The following is a 21,611-nucleotide window of genomic DNA, read 5'->3' as shown; positions in this document are numbered from 1 at the left end:
GGAATAAGTTATCATGTTACATTATTTCAGGAGGATCTGAAACTCTAAAACAGACTACCATTTTCAAAGATGATATAATCAGAAACAATATGTAAATAGGTCTGAATTTATAGGCAAAATAAAAAGTATTTGTCTAGAGTCTGTCTATAAATAAGTAGTTGGTTAAATCTTTAGGTGGATAAACTCAGTTTCTTTTCATAAAAAAAAAATGTATTTTCCCCTTATGATGGGCACTAAATAGAACTTACCCTTATTAGAATACCATTTTCTCTCTGTCATGTCTGATAGTGTAGTAGGCTTCAAGTATAGAAGTAAGTTGGCAACACAGTCATTTGAGGCATATTTTAAGAACTTTTAAAAAATAAGCTATTCTAAGCCTTTAGGTCAGAATCATCTGTACGTTTTCTGTAAAGCAATTTCTATTAAAAAGAAAAAGTCTTAAAAGTTCTTTGTCTCATTCTTGCCACTCACTCCAATCTTATCTCATACCCACTCACCCTTTTTCCTCCAGCCATTCCAAACATTTCAACCCTTCTAACTTGATCCACTTTCAAGTAACTTACCATTCCCTCTGCCTGGAAAGTTCTGCCCTGAACCACTGCATGGTTTACTTTCAATCTGTCAGACCTCTGCTTAAACTTACCTCCTCTGAAAGGCCTGCACTGTACCTCATTCCCTATCCCCGACCCTTTACCCCCTCTTCAAAAAAAAAAATAATACACTTCCTGTCCACCCCATTTTTGTTGCTATGAAGGGTGAAAGATACATTATATGAATGATCTCATTCTCTTTCACTGGCAAAATTCAACTCTTTATTCCTCCTGCTTTGGTGTTTTTCATACACATAAATATAGCTCTTTGTCTAAAGATACAGGGGTTACACTTTTAGCCAGGTAAATGGAAATGAAGAGAGTTAAATCTGCACTGGTATGGTCCATGCTATCCTTGTTTTTGCTAAAGACTTTAAAGTTTTTACAGTTAGAATCTTATAAATTTCAAAAGCTGAACACAAAACTATCAAATTTCTACAATTCTTTGTAAATCTAGGAATCTGTTTTTCTATGTATTCTGCCTAAAAATATAGCCTGGACATTCTATAAACTCAATTTTCTGCTTCTTCTAGCCAAGAGAGTCTCTGTATAATTTAACCTGGAATCCTTACTTCCTACTGCAATCCTTACTTGCTACTGTTGACTTTACTTGATTTTGCCAAAACAATTTCTCAACCGGGAGACTCTCTGGAAGAAAAGTAGAATGGAGCAGAGTCTAAGGTAAATATGTTTATACTTAAGTCTAAGGTAGATATGTTTATACTTAAAAAGTTGCACCTGATAATTGGAGTTAGTTTTTTAATATAATAATGAGAAGGAAAATTATAGTTTTAAAAAATTAATTTAGATGGACTAAGAATCTTTTTATAGACTATTTTCTAGAATCATGGTAGCTAAGTGGCAGGGAACCCCTGAAATGAGCCTAAGGTCATGGTCCTTCCTCTCAACCTAGCTTTAGAATAATGCACAGTCTAGGAAGGTTGGAATTAAGTTTGTACAAATTTTAATTAGACAGCTAGATGCAACTTTGTCTACCTTAAATAAGTACCCAATATTGAAGGAGTAAAGGACTCACAGAAGCTACAATGCATGGTAAGGGGAAAGGGGACCTTAGAACAGGAGAAAAAAAGAGAATGGCAGTCACAAATTAGACTAAATAGCTCACCTTTGCCTCCAAGTTTCTAGATTTCTATCAACTGCTCTTAAAAATATGGCTATGCTTTTAACAAATGCCCATCAAAAATACAAAAAGGTTGGTGACTCATTATTTCTTCCACTAGGCTGTTTGGAGATTCAACTTTGAAATGAGAATATGTATAGGAAAGTCCGCAGAAATCATTAGACATAAAAAATGCAGAATATAAAGCTGATGATTATCTTTAACCTAACTGTTGCTATCATAGGATGGGTGTGAAATTTCACCTGATTCATTTACTCTATCAGATAGTTATTGAGCCTTCTCTACTAAACGCTCAACACCACACAAGGTGAAAGGGTTATAATGATGGACAGAAAAACATGGTCTTTTTTCTCATGAAACTTACATGCTGGTGTGAGAAAAGCACAAGAACTAATAAACAAAAAATTAAAATAACTGGAAACTACATTAAGTACTCCTTGGAGAAGGAAATGGCAACCCATTCAGTGTTCTTGCCTGGAAAACCCCACCGGCAGAGAAGCCTGGAGGGTTACAGTCATGGGGTCACAAAAGAGTAGGATACAACTTAGTGACTAAACAGCAAGAACAATAGTTAAGTACAAAAGGAAACAAGAATGGGCTAAAGATACAAAACAAAAACATCAACCTATTTTAAGAAGGGAAGTCAGAAAACTTCTCTAGAGAGGTGAAGGATTTAAAGTACTGGAGAAGGGCAGAGCACTCAAGGAAAGAAAATTGCATGTACAAAGGTGTGCAAGAGCTCAGTATATCAGAGAAACTGTAAGAAGTCCAGTGTTTCTGGATAGAACAGAAACAGGCGTCAGGCTAGGCAGATGTCAGGCATCAGATCACACAGGCTGTGGTTAGAAGCTTAAATTTTATTCTATAAACAATATGAAGCCACTCAAGGATTTTAAATGATTTTAAAAGGACCCAATTTACATTACAAGAAGAATACTTCTGTAGCTCTGGGGTGAGATAAGAACAGAAGAAGAAAATTCAATTAAAAGGACACTGGTAGTTCAGAAGAAAACCTGGATTCAGGTGGAAGTAGACAGATTTAAGATGGATTTCATAGAGATACATTCAACTCATATGTTCCAGTATGAGCTCCAAACTTTCCTGCCAGCCTGCTCTATCTGCACCAACTCAAAGTTTCGTAGTCATCCTTGATTCTCCTCACAAACCTCATCCAATCAGAGAACAAATCTCGAGGATTCAACTCTCAGAACAGATCTAGAAGCTGACCAGTTCTCTGACCAGTACTGACCAAGCTGACCAGTACTCCCCTGCTACTACCCTTGTTCAAGCGTTCATATTTTCTCACCCAGATTAATGAAACAGTCCTAATGTTCTCCCTATTCAACTCTTGTGCTCCTACAATCTATTCTCTACACAGGCTAAAGTAATCCTTTCAAAGTTATATCATGGCTGCTCAAAATCACGTAATAGCTCAGGATAGAAACCAAAGTCCTTAGAATAGCCTACTTCAATGGTTCTTAAACTTGAATACGCATCAGAATCAGCAGAAAGGCTCACAAATTTCTGAGCCTCACAACTAGAGTTTATGATTCATCAGGTCTGGGATCAGAGCAAAGAATGTATTTTTACTAAGTTCTCAAGTGTGTTAGTCTGAAGCCCTTCAAGAAGTTCCAAGTAGACCTCACGAGAGAGTGGGAAAGCCACCAGACTTAGATACAGGTCCGATCTAAGTGAAGGAGAGAGAGAGGGAAGATGAGTGGAAGTGCCTTCTATTGCAATGTGATTCTAGTGAAAGTTCAGAAAGGCTGTCTGAAGTCCCCACGTGTCTCCCACAAACAGGCCTGTCTTAGTATTCTTACTGTGCTTAGCCACTGGGTGGGAGAAGCCTATGAAAAACGGCTTCAGCTTACATGGGATGATAAATGGATTTCAGTGCAGTAGCTGGGGCCATTGTTCAATTATGTTCCTTGTATTTGGAGATCTGACAGTGCATTCTCATGGTGTCAAACCAGATAAAACTGATTATGGTGATCTACTGGCCAGCATGATCTCCATCCTCTTATATCTCGCTAATCTCATTTTGTCCACTCTCCTTTCCCTCTGCTCCAGCCACCTGGTCTCCATTTTGTTCCCACCCCCCACCTTCAAGTCTTTGCTCGCATGTCATTTACCATGTCAATGACACCTTCCCTGATTACCCAATACAAAACTGCCACCAGTCTGCTTCTCTAACCCACACTAATGATCCTTCTTATCCTGTCCTATATATTTTATTGTCTAGCACTAAGTATCATGTAATAAGTCAATAAATTTATTTCATGTGATAGTCATTGGTTATTTTCCATTGGTTTAGCATTACTACAATGTAACTTCCACAGGGACAAGGATCTTTGTTTTGTTCACCAGTATATCCCAAGCATTTAGAAGAGTGCCTGGCACATAAAAGGTGCTCAATAAATAGTTGATGAATGAATTACGTGAATTTCTACAAGAATGTAGAAATGATGAATTTCTACAATTCTAGGAAGCAGAGAAATGGAAAAAGTTAAAACAAAAATCACTGTTAACCACTTATCTTTCATTGCAATAAAAATTGATTTAAAAGGTTATAGTAAGAAATTTTATCCCAGCTCCATTAGATTAGAATTAAAGGAAAAATGAATAGAGTATATCTGAATTGGATATATTTTCTTTTAACTGGAATAACAACATAAATACAAAGAAACAGAAATTTGAAAAGATGTTATCATGTACTTACATTCCCGATACTAATGACACCTTGAACACGTGCTGAGCAGTGGAAGATGGATTGCCTAAAGCCACATTAAGTGCTCTGTCGATACTGAATGCCATCTGAGACAGATAGCTTTCTGGCTGCTGTCCATAACCATCATATGGCACATAGAGGTAAGGAAAGATGCCATGCAGGTGAAGACATGTCTTCTGACCTAAAATGTAACACATTGTAAAGTTTAGACTGGAGATGCATTTTAAAACCTTAACATTACAAAGCTCAGAATACAAGTCATTTAAATGGTCTAATGACAGCCCAGCTTATCTGAGGGAAGGGCTGAAGAAACTAACCCACAGTTAAAGCCACCTGTATTGACTAGATCTCACAACAGAACATTTAGAAGCATTTTATAAATATAAGCATTAGAGTATGATTTAAATAGTAGTTTTCGTGAAAATATGTTGGGAATACTTCATCTTCACAATCTAACTACTTTTATTACTTCACCAAACTGCCCTATAATACCACATAACACAGTGTCATGAAGCTTACAAAAATTCACTGAAAGCTTAATAATAAATCAGTTAATGTCTATCTTCACATTCCAGTGGGCGGAACTTTGCTATGGAGAGGGGGTAGTTGGGAAGGGCAAAAATGAAATTCTGCTGTTAGGGGGAAAAAAATCAAAACAGACAAAAACAAAGACAATCCCTACAGATCAATTGTCTGTAATAGACTTCTGGATATCTAAATTGCACATCTGGTGAAGTGGGACAGGGAAGACACAATGAGGGGAAAAAACAAGCATGCACACTTTCCAGGAAGTCATCACATTAGGCAAGGTGCAGAAAGGGTACATGGGGCTGATCTGCCAACAGACAATCCCACACAGCCAAGACAAAGAAGGTAACGTGAGTGAGCACCCATCCACTAAAGAAAGTGCTACAGAAACAGTAATGCATCCACGGCAAGGTTAAGTAACAAAAAGCAGATGCACTATTACTCTGACCAATCTGGCAGGGCTGTATAAAAGCGGTTCCTGTCCTCAGAACACTGTCCCCTGTTCCCCTTGGGCATGTGCCATTTGTCTGATACAAGCACAGAGGAAAACAGCAGTGATGGAAGAACACACCCATTTTCTCATTCTGTCACTATCGCTGTACTGCTCTGCCAACACTATCCTAAGGCTTCTCCCCCACCTCTTACCCAACTCTTGTTTCCTGGCTTTTTCTTCCTTCAGAAAAGTTTTTGTTTGATTACTATTTCCTATTTATAATTTAGAGTGCTTTACATAAAATAAATTTTAAAAGTTTCATGTTCTGTTGATATCTTGTATTTATATTTTTTCTAGTGAATAATATCAGCTTGTCATATTTTTAAGAATTAACAAATAAATCTGGAATAGTTATAAAGTATAGCAAAACTGCAAAGGTCACATAATGGAATAAGATCTATGCCCTCCTCAGTATTCAGATTTGAGCTAACTTTGACATTTTCGAAGAATTACAAATTCTGTTGCTGTTAGACCAATTTCAATTTCTAATTTTGTTACATAATTTCAAAGAAATAAAAAAAAACTCTTTCATTTAAAAGCGAATTTCTTATTCTGTTTCATTCTAAATACAACACAATGAAAGTGAAAGTGTTAGTTGCTCAGTCGCATCAGATTCTTTGCGCCCCCTGGACTGTAACCCGCCAGTCTCCTCTGTCCATGGAGTTTTCCAAGCAAGAATACTGGAGTGGGTTGCCATTTCCTTCTCCAGGGGATCTTCCTGACCCAGGGATCGAACCCGGATCTCCCAGCATTGCAGACAAGTCTTAACTGTCTGAGTTACCATGCAGCATGATACTGTTTTCTAAATATTGCAGCTTTTAATTCTTTAAATAGAAAAAACTCAAATTGTAATAATGAATGAGTCTTAAAAAATACATTTATCAATTTACTGATGATCTATTTTAATGTTTTTTGAACATCTCATGAAAAAAGGTTATAACCATTACAACTTCTGGATATAAACCACAGTTTGGTTAAAAGTAACTGACATGCTAAACCACAGAGTGCTCCAGGGAGGTGAGGAGACAGAATTGTATTCCCTTTTTAAGCTGACAAATAAAATCTAAGACCAGCGATTACAGAATTACTAGCATATTTTACAAGTAATACTGTTAAGCTTTAATTTTTTTTTAAGCTTTAATTTTAATCAATATCTTAATAATGGAAATTTAGATACATTTTATAAGAAATAATTATAAAATTTCATTTCTAATAGTTTCCTCAGAGGCAGGATATTTACAAAGTTCATTTAAACATTTAAAATAGCCTCTTTTCATATCTCCTGTGGAGTAGGGGCCAGAGAAATGATTTTTCTATTTATAGGTTTTGGAACTATAAAAATTTGTGGTGTAGATTTAGGAAAAAAACAGAAATGATTTATTCAGCAGACACTGGACATCAAGTGCTTTACATGCATTTGTTTCTAAAACTTAGAACAACCTTGCAAGTGCCACAAAGGTTAACTTTAGTAAAGTAACATACCTATTAGGTAACAGAATCAGGATTTAAAATCAGATCAACAAAATCTAAAACCAATGCTCTTTCCATTTAACCATTCTGGTTCGATATTTTTTTTAAAATTAATAACTGGCTTCCTTAATTCTTAATTTCTCAGTTTTTATTTTGTACTATTAACACCTGTTTCTTTATCTGACTCTCCCATCTGACTGCAGACTCTTTGGGACCTGATGCTGTGTTTCAATGATCATAAAATCCCCAGGATCCAGCACAAAACATATGTGTTTAATAGATATTTATTAAATGAATGCAAGAGCTTCCAGCAAAACAGAATAGCTGCTTAAGGAGAAGGAATGGTGTGAAAACCCAGAATATCTGAAAAAACATATCTATGAAAACAGAGGGACTCAGATACAACTAAGGCACCACCACCAAGGTTACAGAAGGACGTAGAAAGTTCCCAGCTTACTGTACTTTCCTACCCTGAAGGATCCGAAGTCCCACTCAAACCTGTAGTCATTACATCAAAACAGATGCACCTCCATCTAGCTCTACAGCAGCGAGGGATGGCTCAGTGCTTTACTCACCACCCTTTCTCAAGCACAATCTCCTGAAGAGCAACCACAGCATAAGGAATTCTTGGCAGAGCTATAACAGCTCTAACACAGAATAAGTGTCACAGAAACAAGATAAAATAAGACTCAAAAGTTAAAACATAGAGAAACGTGTAAAAATGAATGAGAGTCAATGTCTTTTTGGCAACAGTATGTCTTTTATTACTGTAAAATTTGTAGCTCTGCCATAGCATTGCTTGATCTTGACAAGATACAGACTTTTTATTTATTTCCTTCCATTAGCTCTATCCCACACAAATGTGTGGGACCATACAGATGAACAGTCCCTCAGATAAACTTGTTTGCCCTCACCCCGCTAAGGATTAGACTCAGCGGTGAGGAAACCCCCTAAAACCAGTGGTGTGAGCATTAGTGGCTTCTCCCTCATAGAAGCAGCCCAAGTAGCTGGTACTACAGACTCAGGTTTCTTCACCATCTCTTTAGTGGCCTAGTTAAAAGGAATATTCGACTTCAGTCTCGAGGCATTTCTACTATACTCCAAAGAGTTTCACACAAGATTCTCTTAAGAATGTCTTTCTCAAATTAACAAAAGCTATGTTGCTTCAAAACCTTACTAAATGAGTTGGGATTCTGGGTATTAGTTATTTCCGGGTAATGTGGATCCAAAGAAAGAAAATATCCCTACTTTCTGAATGTTTCCTATTATTGTTATGTGAAACGGAATTAAGGAAACAAATTCAGTAGGAACAAAGACTGTCGTTGGGAGAATAAGCCTATGTAAACAGGTTTCAAAAAATTTTCCACTGAACTTGTCACAGCATAACTACTCACTTAAAGACACTATAGCAAAACTTTGTAGAACTGGCTATTTTCCAACTATGTAAGAAGGGATTTTATAATTAAGGTAGGTGCTTCTGTAACAGCCAGTGTTGTGGTACTCTAAATCTAATCTCTCACAGAACTTAAAACTTCACTAAACATTAAGCCCTCTGTATTCCAACATTTCTTTTATTGTTTTCTCACATTTTCTTCTATATTTTGCAAGCCCAGATTTGGGATCTGAATTAACTGTGCTTCTAAAAACTTGTTAGTGTATCTGTAACAAAATGACTTCTGGTTTTGTAGATCCATTTTCAATACTAGAAAGACTAACATATGCCATTCCTCTTATTCAGGGGTCTGAAAATCTTTTTTCTGTTAAGTGGGATACAGTACATATTTTAGGCCTTATGGGCTATATTGTCCCTGCTGTAACTATGGAACTCTGTCGTCGTGGCCTGAAAGCAGTCACAGACAGTACTTAAGTGAATGGCCATGGCCGTGTTCCAATAAAATTTCATTTACAACAGGGGACAAGCAGGATTTTGTCCATGGATAGTAATCCCTGCTCTGATTAGACTTCCCTGTCAACCAGAACAGGAAAATTTAATGGCCTCTTTTTTCCTTTTTTTTTTTTTCCAAAACAAGCTCATTGGTAATCACAATCAAAATCATACTAGCCTAAGAGAATCTTAGGAGACTGATTCAGAAAAGTTCATTTTGAAATTTGCAAACCCCATCTCCCAAATCTCAATCTACACAAAATTTTAAACAAAACTCTACAGAGCTATGAAACAAATAATAATAATAATAATAAAAAACTTGGGTATAGGAACAGAAAAATTTGTATTTTTGAAATTTCTCATGTTTTCTTCTTCATGAAACATCTCAAGTTTTGTATTACGATCATTCAATGTTTCCCTCCAGTCTTTCTTTGCCTCCATCACTCCATCTTTCTTTTCCTAGCCCCACAAAAACCACAAAATGAACCAAACAAAACTCCTAACAGTCACAGTTTGAAAGCAAGTGTTATATCACCTATTCTCATGAAAAAAAGAAGTCTTAAGGATATACTCTTAGCCCTAGACGTTTTTTCCAGGATTTATGCTAAGGAAAAAAGTTAAGAATGTACATAAAGATTTAGATATTAAGATGTTAAGACAGTATAATAATCATAAAAAATGAAGATAATAAACACCTTCAAATAGGAAATTAAGTAATTATGGTTTATATGTTATCACAGAACATATCTATGGCCCTCATACCAAATCCTGCTTGTCACCTGTCTTTTAAGTAAAGTTTCACTGGAATACACCACACCCATTTGGAATGGTCTATCCCAAATGCAGGAGGAGTTGAATAACTGTGACAAAGACCTTCTAGCCCTTAAAGCCTCAAATATATACTATGTGGTATGAAGTTTGCTAACCTCAGTAACAGATGGTATTGATGTATTTCCTAGCAGAGACAGATGCTTATGATATATCTATTTCTGGTGATATTCAGATTTATTTCAATTGTGAAACTATATATATTAAATCAGATAATGGGTGATTTCACTTTCTTTCTTGTTGCTTATAAATAGTTTCTGAATATTATACAATTTGTGTAAAAGGCAGGCAGGAAAGAAGTCACCTACTATTCAATGACCCAGAAATTAAAAACAAAATAATATAAAAACTAAGGATAATTACTAACTTTATTATGGGCATATATATATAACTTCCTATTGAATAGTTTCTCTTCATTTTCTCCATTTCTAAATAATGCTTCGGGATTTGAGATATATATTCATGGCACTGTATTTTTCAACCAAGGCATACAGGATTTCATTTAGAATCATCAGCTTTAAGTTAGGAATGCTGCATTACTAGCAGAGCTATATCCCTCAAACACCAGATGTTTCAAATGGCTGTTTTATTTATACATTTGCTGAATACATCTTTGTATTCTCAGTGCTCAACATGGTTGGTTCCATCATTTGTATATGTAGGCATAAATTTGCTATTCATCAAATAATTTGTGGAAGCCCAATGTTAAGTGCTAGGCCACAGGCTGCTCATAACCACAGTCTCCGATCTCATGGACTTGGCATTCTACTTGGAGATAAAGATGAGTAAACAGGCAATTACAGTATGGTTAGAGGTATGTAATACAGTTTGTGAGAATACAGGAAGGTTTCCCTGACGAAGCAACAAAAAGCAAAGGAGAAAGAATAGTGTGGTATGCAATTGAAAGCGAATAGGAACATAACAGGGTCCAGAAACAGGAAAAGGCAATTGGGACGGAGCATGAAATGCAATGGAGAGAAGGGCAAAGTGTGTGTGTGTGTGTGTACATACACGCGCCCGTGTGTAGACTCTGTGACTTATGCGGATTTGCATTTTATAACTTCCTTGTGGACACACTGTGAAGAAGTTCGGGACAGAATGGGACTATAATGGGAAGATCTGTTTAGGAGTCTACGGGAGTACTTCAGGCAAGAGGTGTCAGTAGAGATGAAGAAAATCTAATTCAAGTAGGATTTAGGGCACAGAATTGAAAAGTAACTGACTCTAATATATGGCGGAAGGGTAAAGGAGAAAGAATAAAAAACGATCCACATTTTTGGTTTAGGCAAATAGACAAATGAGAATATCAAAGAAACTGAGAAAGAAATATAAATTGATTTATATTTTTAACTTAAGAAATTTTATCTGTCTACAGAAATTCCAAAGATTTACATTAAGCACAATTAGATACAGATGTGGAATTTAAGACAAAGATCTGGGCTAGAGAAGGAAGAAGACAGACTTGCCAGTCTGAGCAACAATTAGGTAAGAATCCTCAGGGACAATAAGACAGACAATAGAAGGGGTATAGGCCAGAAACTTGAGGAATACTAACATTTAAGGGAGTAACAGAGGATTTTGATTTCTGTGGGATGTGAGAGAATCAGTCCCTGAAAAGAAAAGAGCAGTAACAGTCAGTGAATAATGGAGAGCGTGAGCATGTTAGCAGGCTTCCAGGTGGCTCAGTGGTGAAGAATCAGCCTGCCATGCAGAAGATGCAGGTCCAATCCCTGGGTCAGGAAGATCCCCTGGAGAAGGAGATGGCAGCCCACTCCAGTATTCTTGCCTGGGAAAGCGCATGGACAGAGCAGCCTGGCGGGCTACAGTCCACGGTGTCACAGAAGAGTCAGACATGACTTAGTGATTAAACAACAACAAAGTATGTTAGCCATGGAACCAGAGTTCCAAGGGTCCAGTAGAAACATATAAGAGAAAAACAAGCAAAGAGAAGCTGCATAAGAGACTGGAAACAGAATGCTAATACAAATACATAACAATGGGAAGAAGTACATTCAGAAAGGCAGAGGAAGTCATGAGTAAAAATAGTAATTCAAGAAGATATATGTACCCCAAAAATTCACAGCAGCATTTTTTATAATTTCCAAGATATGGAAGCAACCTAAGTGTTCATCAGCAGATGCATGGATAAAGAAGCTGTGTGCATATGTATACATACACACACACACACACACCCCAGAATACTACTTGGCCATAAAAAAGATTGAAATTTTGCCATATGTAACAACATGGATGGATTTGGACAGTATTATGGTCAGTGATACTTATGCTGTGCAGCGCTGGAGTGGTGAACTGCTAAGAGGAGATACCCCACATGCAAGGTTGGGAGTGGTGGCTGAGAGGAGATACTCCATGTGCAAGGTCAGCAGCAGCGGCCGTGAGGAGATACCCCACGTCCAAGGTAAGGAGCAGCAGCTGCGCTTTCCTGGAGCAGCCATGAAGCGATACCCCACATCCAAGGTAGGAGAAACCCCAGTAAGACAATAGGCACTGAGAGAGGGCATCAGAGGGTAGACAGACTGAAACCACAATCACAGACAACAGGCCAATCTGATCACATGTCTAACTCAGTGAAACTAGGTCATGTCGTGTGGGGCCACCCAAGATGGATGGGTCATGGTGGAGAGATCTGACAGAATGTGGTCCATTGGAGAAGGGAGCGGCAAACCATTTCAGTATTCTTGCCTTGAGAACCCCATGAACAGTATGAAAAGGCAAAATAATAGGACACTGAAAGATGAACTCCCCAGGTTGGTAGGTGCCCAATATGCTACTGGAGATCAGTGGAGAAGTAACTCCAGAAAGCATGAAGGGATGGAGCCAAAGCAAAAACAATACCCAGTTGTGGATGTGTCTGATGATAGAAGCTACATCCGATGCTGTAAAGAGCAATACTGTGTAGGAACCTGGAATGTCAGGTCCACGAATCAAGGCAAATTGGAAGTCGTCAAACAGGAGATGGCAAGAGTGAACGTCGACATTCTAGGAATCAGCAAACTAAGATCGACTGGAATGGGTGAATTTAACTCAGATGACCACTATATCTACTACTATGTGCAAGAATCCCTTAGGAAAAAAAAAAGAGTAGCCATCATAGTCAACAACAGAGTCCAAAATGCAGTACTTGGATGCAATCTCAAAAGCGACAGAATTATCTCTATTCATTTCCAAGGCAAACCATTCAATATCATGGTCAGTTCAGTTCAGTCGTTCAGTCGTGTCCGACTCTTTGCGACCCCATGAATTGCAGCACACCAGGCCTCCCTGTCCATCACCATCTCCCGGAGTTCACCCAGACCCACGTCCATCGAGTCTGTGATGCCATCCAGCCATCTCATCCTGGGTCGTCCCCATGGTAATCCAAGTCTATTCTCAGAGCAGTAACACTGAAGTTAGACGGTTCTAGGAAGATCTACAAGACCTTGTAGAACTAACACCCCAAAAGATGTCCTTTTCATTATAGGGTACTGGAATGCAAAAGTAGGAAGTCAAGAAACACCTGGAGTAACAGGCAAATTTGGCCTTGGAGTACAGAATGAAGCAGGGAAAAGGCTAACAGAGTTTTGCCAAGAGAACACACTGGTCTTAGCAAACACCCTCTTCCATCTACACAAGAGAAGACTCTACACATGGACATCACCAGATGGCCAACACAGAAATCATACTGAGTATATTCTTTGCAGCCAAAGAAGCTCTATTAGGTCAGCAAAAACAAGACCAGGAGGTGACTGTGGCTTAGATCATGAACTCCTTATTGCCAAATTCAGACTCAAATTGAAGAAAGCAGGCAAAACCACTAGACCATTCATGTATGACCTAAATCAAATCCCTTATGATTATACAGTGGAAGTGAGAAATAGATTTAAGGGCCTAGATCTGATAGAGTGCCCGATGAACTATGGATGGAAATTCGTGACACTGTACAGGAGACAGGGATCAAGACCCATCCCCATGGAAAAGAAATGCAAAAAAGCAAAATGGCTGTCTGAGGAGGCCTTACAAATAGCTATGAAAAGACGAGAAGCAAAAAGCAAACGAGAAAAGGAAAGATATACCCATTTGAATGCAGAGTTCCAAAGAATAGCAAGGAGAGATAAGAAAGCCTTCCTCAGGGATCAGTGCAAAGAAATAGAGGAAAACAACAGAATGGGAAAGACTAGAGATCTCTTCAAGAAAATTAGAGGTACCAAGGGAACATTTCATGCCAAGATGGGCTCAATAAGGGACAGAAATGGTAGGGACCTAACAGAAGCATAAGATATTAAGAAGAGGTGGCAAGAACACACAGAAGAACTGTATAAAAAAGAGCTTCATGACCCAGATAATCACCTTGGTGTGATGACTCACCTAGAGCCAGACATCCTGGAATGTGAAGTCAAGTGGGCCTTAGGAAGCACCACTATGAACAAAGCTAGTGGAGGTGATGGAATTCCAGTTGAGCTATTTCATATCCTAAAAGATGACGCTGTGAAAATGCTACACTCAAAATGTCAGCAAATTTGAAAAATTTAGCAGTGGCCACAGGACTGAAAAAGGTAAGTTTTCATTCCAATCCCAAAGAAATGCAATGCCAAATAATGCTCAAACTACCGCACCATTGCACTCATCTCACACGGTAGTAAAGTAACGCTCAAAATTCTCCAAGCCAGGCTTCAACAGTACATGAACTGTGAACTTCCAGATGTTCAAGGTGGTTTTAGAAAAGGCAGAGGAACCAGAGATGAAACTGCCAACATCTACTGGATCATCGAAAAAGCAAGAGTTCCAGGAAAACATCTATTTCTGCTTTATTGACTATGCCAAAGACTTTGACTGTGTGGATCACAAGAAACTGTGGAAAATTCTGAAAGAGATGGGAATACCAGACCACCTGACCTGCCTCTTGAGAAATCTGTATGCAGGTCAGGAAGCAACAGTTAGAACTGGACATGGAACAACAGACTGGTTCCAAATAGGAAAAGGAGTACGTCAAGGTTGTATATTGTCACCCTGCTTATTTAACTTATATGCAGAGTACATCATGAAAAATGCTGGGCTGGAAGAAGCACAAGCTGGAATCAAGACTGCTGGGAGAAATATCAATAACCTCAGATATGCAGATGACACCACCCTTATGGCAGAAAGTGAAGAAGAACTAAAGTGCCTCTTGATGAAAGTGAACGAGGAAAGTGAAGAAGTTGGCTTAAAGCTCAACATTCAGGAAACTAAGATCATGGCATCTGGTCCCCATCAGTTCGTGGCAAATAGATGGGGATATAGTGGAAACGGTCACTGACTTTATGTTTTTGGGCTCCAAAATCACTGCAGATGGTGATTGCAGGCATAAAATTAAAAGACACTTACTCCTTGGACACAAAGTTATGACCAACCTGGACAGTATATTAAAAGGCAGAGACATTACTTTGCCAACAAAGGTCAGTCTAGTCAAGGCTATGGTTTTTCCGGTGGTCATGTATGGATGTGAGAGTTGGACTATAAAGAAAGCTGAGTGCCGAAGAATTGATGCTTTTGAACTGTGGTGTTGGAGAAGACTCTCGACAGTCTCGTGGACTGCAAGGAGATCCAACCAATCCATCCTAAAGGAAATTAGTCCTGGTGTTCGTTGGAAACATTGATCTTGAAGCTGAAACTCGAAAACTTTGGCCACCTCATGTGAAGAGCTGACTCACTGGAAAAGTTCCTGGTGCTGGGAGAGATTGGGGGCAGGAGGAGAAGGGGACGACAGAGGATGAGATGGCTGGATGGCATCACCAACTCAATGGACATGAGTTTGGGTAGACTCCAGAGTTGGTGATGGACAGGGAGGCCTGGCGTGCTGCAGTCCATGGGGTCTCAAAGAGTTGGACACAACTGAGAGACTAAACTGAAACTGATGCTAAGTGAAATAAGTCAGACAGAGAAACACAAATACTGCATGATACATCACTTATATGTGGAATCTTAAAAAGTGCAAAACTAGTGAATACAACAGAAAAGACGCACAGATATAGAGAACTAGTGGTTACCAGGAGGGCGATGGAAAGGAGGAGGGGCAATTTACGGGTAGAGGATTTAGAGGTAAACTATTATGTATAAAATATGCTACAAGGATGTAATTTACAACACAGGGAATATAGCCAATATTTTATAACTATAAATGAAGTATCAGGTCAGTTTAGTTGCTCAGTCGTGTCCGAGTCTTTGTGACCCCATGAATCGCAGCACGCCAGGCCTCCCTGTCCATCACCAACTCCCAGAGTTCACCCAAACTCATGTCCATCGAGTCGGTGATGCCATCTAGCCATCTCATCCTCTGTCGTCCCCTTCTCCTCCTGCCCTCAATCTCTCCCAGCATCAGGGTCTTTTCCAATGAGTCAACTCTTCACATGAGGTGGCCAAAGTATTGGAATTTCAGATTTAGCATCAGTTCTTCCAAAGAACACCCAGGACTGATCTCCTTTAGAATGGACTGGTTGGATACCTTTAAAAATAATAAACCATTATATTGTATACCTATACCATACTATCAACTGTACCATATCCACTATACTTCAAGAAAAAAATTTTTTAAACAATACAGATAAACACTGTCAAAATAAACTTTTTTCTGGCACTCAGGAAATTAACTGAAGGATTGTGATAATCCAAGCAATGCTTACTCAGGAAAACCTGTTGATCTTAGCAAGAAGAGCAAACTTTGTAGGCTGTTAACTTGTCCTAATGCAATCTCTCATCTCCAGCTCCAGATAAGCGTTGAAAACCAAAATCTTGCTACCATGGTAGCTGTGAAACCTAAAAACCAAGCAGATACTGGAGAGCCAGAATACATTTGCATTCCCCCTCCCCTCGCCCCCGCAAGCACTAGAAAACTCTTACTATTTCACCTGCATGGCTGCTTGCTAGAAAAACTGCATTCTTCAGGCTTTATTTGACAACTCAGAGCTCTCTCAATGTTTATAGTCCTATCTGCAGTGTATTTGTTGAAAATAGTCAATAGCAATTGTTTAACATTGCAGTTTCCTGAACAGATTTTACTAGTTGCAGCTAATAGAGGGTGACCAAAATATTTAAAAGGAAAAACTGAGGAGTCAAATATCCATAAGGGGCTTTGAAAAACTCTGCAACAGTCAGGGAATATACAAGGCTATGCACATATGTGGAGCTGTGTGAACTGCGCAGAAGACCTAACAAGGCCCTAATAATTCACTTCTGGGTGACCTTGAAGCTTCAACACACACACACACACACACACAGCCCCTCAGCAAACGCTAAATAGAGACCTACTGGCTTGAAGCATTTAAAGAAATCTCTGGCCAATCAATAACTGACCACCAAGCTAGCTGACCAGACGTCAAAGAACAGAAACGGAACAGAATTAACCCAGGAAAGTCATTAAAGAAACAAATAGCAACACTAACAACAGAGCAAAACAAATCCTGGGGGTAGGAAGGACTACGGTTTTCTTAACTGTCATGTTATTGAAAATATCTAGTTTCCAACAAAAAATTGTAAGACATACAAAGAAACAGGGAAGCATGACCCATACATAGGAAAAAAATCAACAGAAACTGTCTCTGAAGAAGTTGAGATGTTGGTCTTCCTGGACAAAGACCCTAAATCAGCTATTAAAAATATTTTAAAGAAATAAAGGAAGTTACATATAAAGAATTAAAGGAAAGTTTGAGTCACATTTTATATATAAATTTATATATTTAATACATTTATATATAATAATTTTATATTTATATACAAATATAATACATTTTATATTCTCTACTTAGAAAATATAAATGAAGGGACAAATTATAAAAACAACCAAATAAAAAGTTGGCATTTCAATATGAAAATTATATTCCCATCCAATGCAATTAAAAAACACAAAAACTATAATATACACATTTGAGTTGAAAAGAGCAATAATAGAAATGAAAATTTTACTAGAGAAGATAAACAGCACATTTGAACTGGCAAAGGAATCACTGAACTTACAGTTGAGACTCTCCAATCTTATGAAGAAACTTAGGCTTCCCAGGTGGCGCTAGTGGTAAAGAACCCGCCTGCCAAAGCAGGAGACACAAGAGACATGGACTTGATCCCTGGGTCAGGAAGATCCCCTGGAGGAGGGCACGATAACCCCTTCAGTATTTTTGCCTGGAGAATCCCTTGGACAGAGGAGCCTGGTGGGCTACAGCCCATAGGGTTGCAAAGAGTCGAACACAACTTAAGCCACTAAGCGCATGCGCGGGTGCGTGTGTGTGGGCGCCACACACAAAGAAAAATGAACAGAGAGCCTCAGAGATCTGTGGGACTACATCAGGTATGCCAACACAATGTGAGTTTCCAAAGGAGAGGAGAGACAAAAAGGAGTGGAAAGAATATCTGAAAAAAATAACGACAAAAAACGTCTCCAATTTGATGGAAAACATCAGTATGTGTATCTAAGAAGTTCAATAAACTTCGAGTAGGACAAAGCTGAAGAGATTCACACCTAGATGTTTCACAGCCAGACTGTCCAAAGACAGACAGAAATCATGAAAGTGGCAAAAGGAAAACATTTCTTGGCTACAAAGCTTCCTGAACAAGTTTAATAGCTGACCTCTCACTAGAAACTACGCAGGCCAGTGGGCAGGATGATACGGTCACAGAGGTGAAAGAGAGAGACTGTCATCCAAGAATTCTGTATCTAGCTGAAGCACCCTTCAAAAAATGAAGGAGAGCTAGGTGAGGTGGGAAAAAAGAAACTTAAGAAGTTCCTAGATAAAGGAAAACTGAAAGAATTCATCACTGGCAGACCTGCCCTGTAAGAAACACTGAACGGTTATTTCATTTCAGGCTGAAACGAAAAAACAACAGACAGTAACTCAAATCCACACTAAGTAATAAAAAGCAAGAGTAAAGGTAGCTAAGTAAGTGAACACAAAAGATAATAAAAATGTATATTTGTAACTCTTTTCTTCTGTCTCACTTAAAGGACAGGTGCATAAAATTATTATAAGATTGTATTGATGGGGGCTTCCCTGGTGGTTCAGTGGTTAAGAATCCACTTTACAATGTGAGGAACGTTGGTTCCATCCCAGGTCCGGGAAGATGCTACATGCCGTGTAACAACTAAGCCTGTGCCACAGCAACTAAGCCAATGCTCTGAAGCCCACACGCCCTAGAGCCTGTGCTCTGCAACAGAGAAGCCACCACAATGGAAAGCCCGTACCCCACAACCAGAAAGCAGCCCCCACTCTCTGCAATTACAGAAAGCCTGTGAGTAGCAGCAACGATGCACCACAGCCCTCCAAAATAAAATACATAAAGAAATCTAAAAAATTATGTTGATGGGCTTATAATGTATAAAGATATAATTTTTATAAATGGTTTTATACTAGAAAAAGTTTTTGTATATTAAAATTGAGATTAATCCAAACTGGACTGTTTTAAATTAAGATGTTAATTGTAATCCTTGTGGGAACCCCAAACAAAGTAGCTTAAATGTGTTTGTGTGTGTGTGTGTGTGTGTGTGTGTGTGTGTGTGAGAGAGTGAGAGTTGCTCAGTCATGTCCAACTCTGCAACCTCATGGACTGTAGCTCGCCAGGCTCCTCTGTCCCTGGAATTCTCCAGGCAAGAATATTAGAGTGGGTTGTCACTCCCTTCTCCAGGGGATCTTCCTGATCTGGGCATCGAACCCAGGTCTTCTGCACTATGGATAGATTCTTTACCGTCTGAGCTACCAGGGAATCCTAACTCACATATACACAAACACATATATATACATATATACACATAAGAAACAACAACAGAATTAAAATAGTATACTAGAAAATAACTTTTCAGTATAAAAGAAGATAACTTTTTCAGCATAAAGGAAAAACAGAGCAACATAAAAGCTTTCTGTTTTATACACAGAGAAAACAAAGAGCAAAACAGAAGATGTATTACTGTACATAACCGTGTAGGTGGCCAAAGGACGCATTATATGTTGGCCTATAGTTCTCTGCTCAATAGGGAAGATTAATTTTCCCATATTTATATTCACCAGTACAACTTGGAGTATTGTGGACAAGTTACAGCAGCATCACAAGCCACAGAAACGGGACTTTAGAATCCTCTGCCTCAGCCATGTCACAGACATGCTCAGTACATTTCCTTGAATTAATATACTCTCTAAGGAGAAGAATCACTGAGAAAATAGGAAAAAGACAGACATAACAAGTATTTTTTTGAAGGAAATGAAGTATGTGATTAGTATTTGGATGGAAACCACTGACTGCATCTCATTTTGAAGTATCAGTTCCACTTGCTAATTCAACTATGAATATCATCCTTTGGGCTTCCCAGGTAGTGCTAGTGGTAAAGAACCCACCTGCCAGTGCAAGAGATATAAGAGACACTGGTTCAATCCCTGGGTCGGGAAGATCCCCTGGAGGAGGGTATGGCAACCCACTCCAGTATTCTTGTCTAGAGAATCCCATGGACAGAGGAGCCTGGCAGGCTACAGCCCATGGGGTTGCAAAGAGTCAGACAGGACTGAGCGACTAAGCACAGCACAGCACATCCTTTACCCACAAAGATGAGTTTAAACGTGTTTCTCCTCTTGTGTCCTCATCTATATGAATCTATTATGGCACTTACGCTATACATGTTTATACACACTGGAATCACATCATGTGTGTCTTATTTACTAGATAGAAAGGGATTGAGGGAGGATGAGAAGAGACACAGATAGAGGAGACTTAAGTGAATAATATGAGAACACAATTAAATGATACCAGTGTGATCAGTCAACACATTTATCCTCTGGCACTATGAGACATATAAATCTGTTGTTCCTTAGTCTCTCAGTTCCTATATGCTTCTAATTGTAGAAGCACCTCTTATCGAGAGACGTTAACTAAGTATGATCTTACTATTTAAAAGATACAGTTAAGAGTTTTCATAAAACACGGCCCTGATCACAGACCAATTATTTCAACTAGAGCTCAACTGAGGAGACTGTGATGTTGGAAAACTAAGCTGTTCGACTTACAGAAAGATGTGTGGTGGATTTCATGCAACTTAAGAGATTGTCAGAGAAATTCTGCCTTTTAGGTTTTAATCTCATACCTTGAGCTTCAGACCCTAACACCCTATAAGATGCAGCGTCACTGTCTCTATCTTCACACCTACACTGTGAGTTCCTTGAACACACACATCATGTCTTTTCATTCTTCCTATTCTTAATGCGTAGCAGAGAGCCTGAAATACATGGGGTGTTTATTACATATTAGACTACCATATGTGGTTTAATTTTTAAAATATGTTTATTTTGATCTTTGTGCCTGATTCCTTATGCATAGTTCTTATAACGACTGGTATCTCCTGAGCATCCTGATAGCAGTATCTTTCATTATTCATAATGAACCCCTTGTGACCATACCGGAGTTTATGCTAATAAGAAGCCTCTTGGTGGGGTTGTTAGACAGCTTCAAAATGGGGGCTGGTTACCCAGGAATCAACCATATCATTAGAGCGTTGAAACTTTCAACCTCATCTCACCCATCTCATCTCCAGGTTAAATCACCAATGGCCAATGATTTAATCAGTCACGCTTTTATAAGAAAACTTCAATAAAAACTTGAACAATAAGGCTTTGGGAAGTTTCCTAATTGGTGGTGCATGCCAACTCCATGGAGATAGAGGTACCTGAGTTCAGGAGCCTTCTGAAACGTGTCCTATGCATCTTTTCATGAGGCTACTCATTTGTATCCTTTTAAATAAACCACATTAAGTATAACACTTTCCTTAAATTTGTAAGTTATTATAGCCATTTATTGAACCTGAAAGGGACTTGAGAGAGAGATTATGGAAAACCGCTAATCCGTAGTTGGCTGAACATAAGTGAAGGTAGCCTGGGGACCCCATTCATGGCTGAGGAGTGAGGACAGTCTTATGGGACTGATCCCTTACTCTGGAGTCTGCACAA

The 21,611-nt window shown here is 38.7% G+C and overlaps 1 protein-coding gene across 4 annotated transcripts in view; it reads right to left on the bottom strand.

Annotated features, from left to right (window-relative positions):
• Positions 1–21,611, bottom strand: part of REV3L (REV3 like, DNA directed polymerase zeta catalytic subunit) — a 175,300-nt gene that overhangs the window by 112,634 nt on the left and 41,055 nt on the right. For all 4 annotated transcript variants that reach the window (XM_018053062.1, XM_018053060.1, XM_018053061.1 and 1 more), the window contains one exon: positions 4,451–4,640. In XM_018053062.1, the coding sequence (XP_017908551.1) occupies positions 4,451–4,545 (95 nt within the window). In that variant the 5' untranslated portion in view covers positions 4,546–4,640. The remainder of the gene's footprint in view (positions 1–4,450; positions 4,641–21,611) is intronic.

Source organism: Capra hircus, chromosome 9 (assembly GCF_001704415.2).
Source record: "Capra hircus breed San Clemente chromosome 9, ASM170441v1, whole genome shotgun sequence".
In the NCBI taxonomy this organism is placed as follows: domain Eukaryota; kingdom Metazoa; phylum Chordata; class Mammalia; order Artiodactyla; family Bovidae; genus Capra; species Capra hircus.
This window is presented reverse-complemented; position numbering and strand designations above follow the sequence as displayed.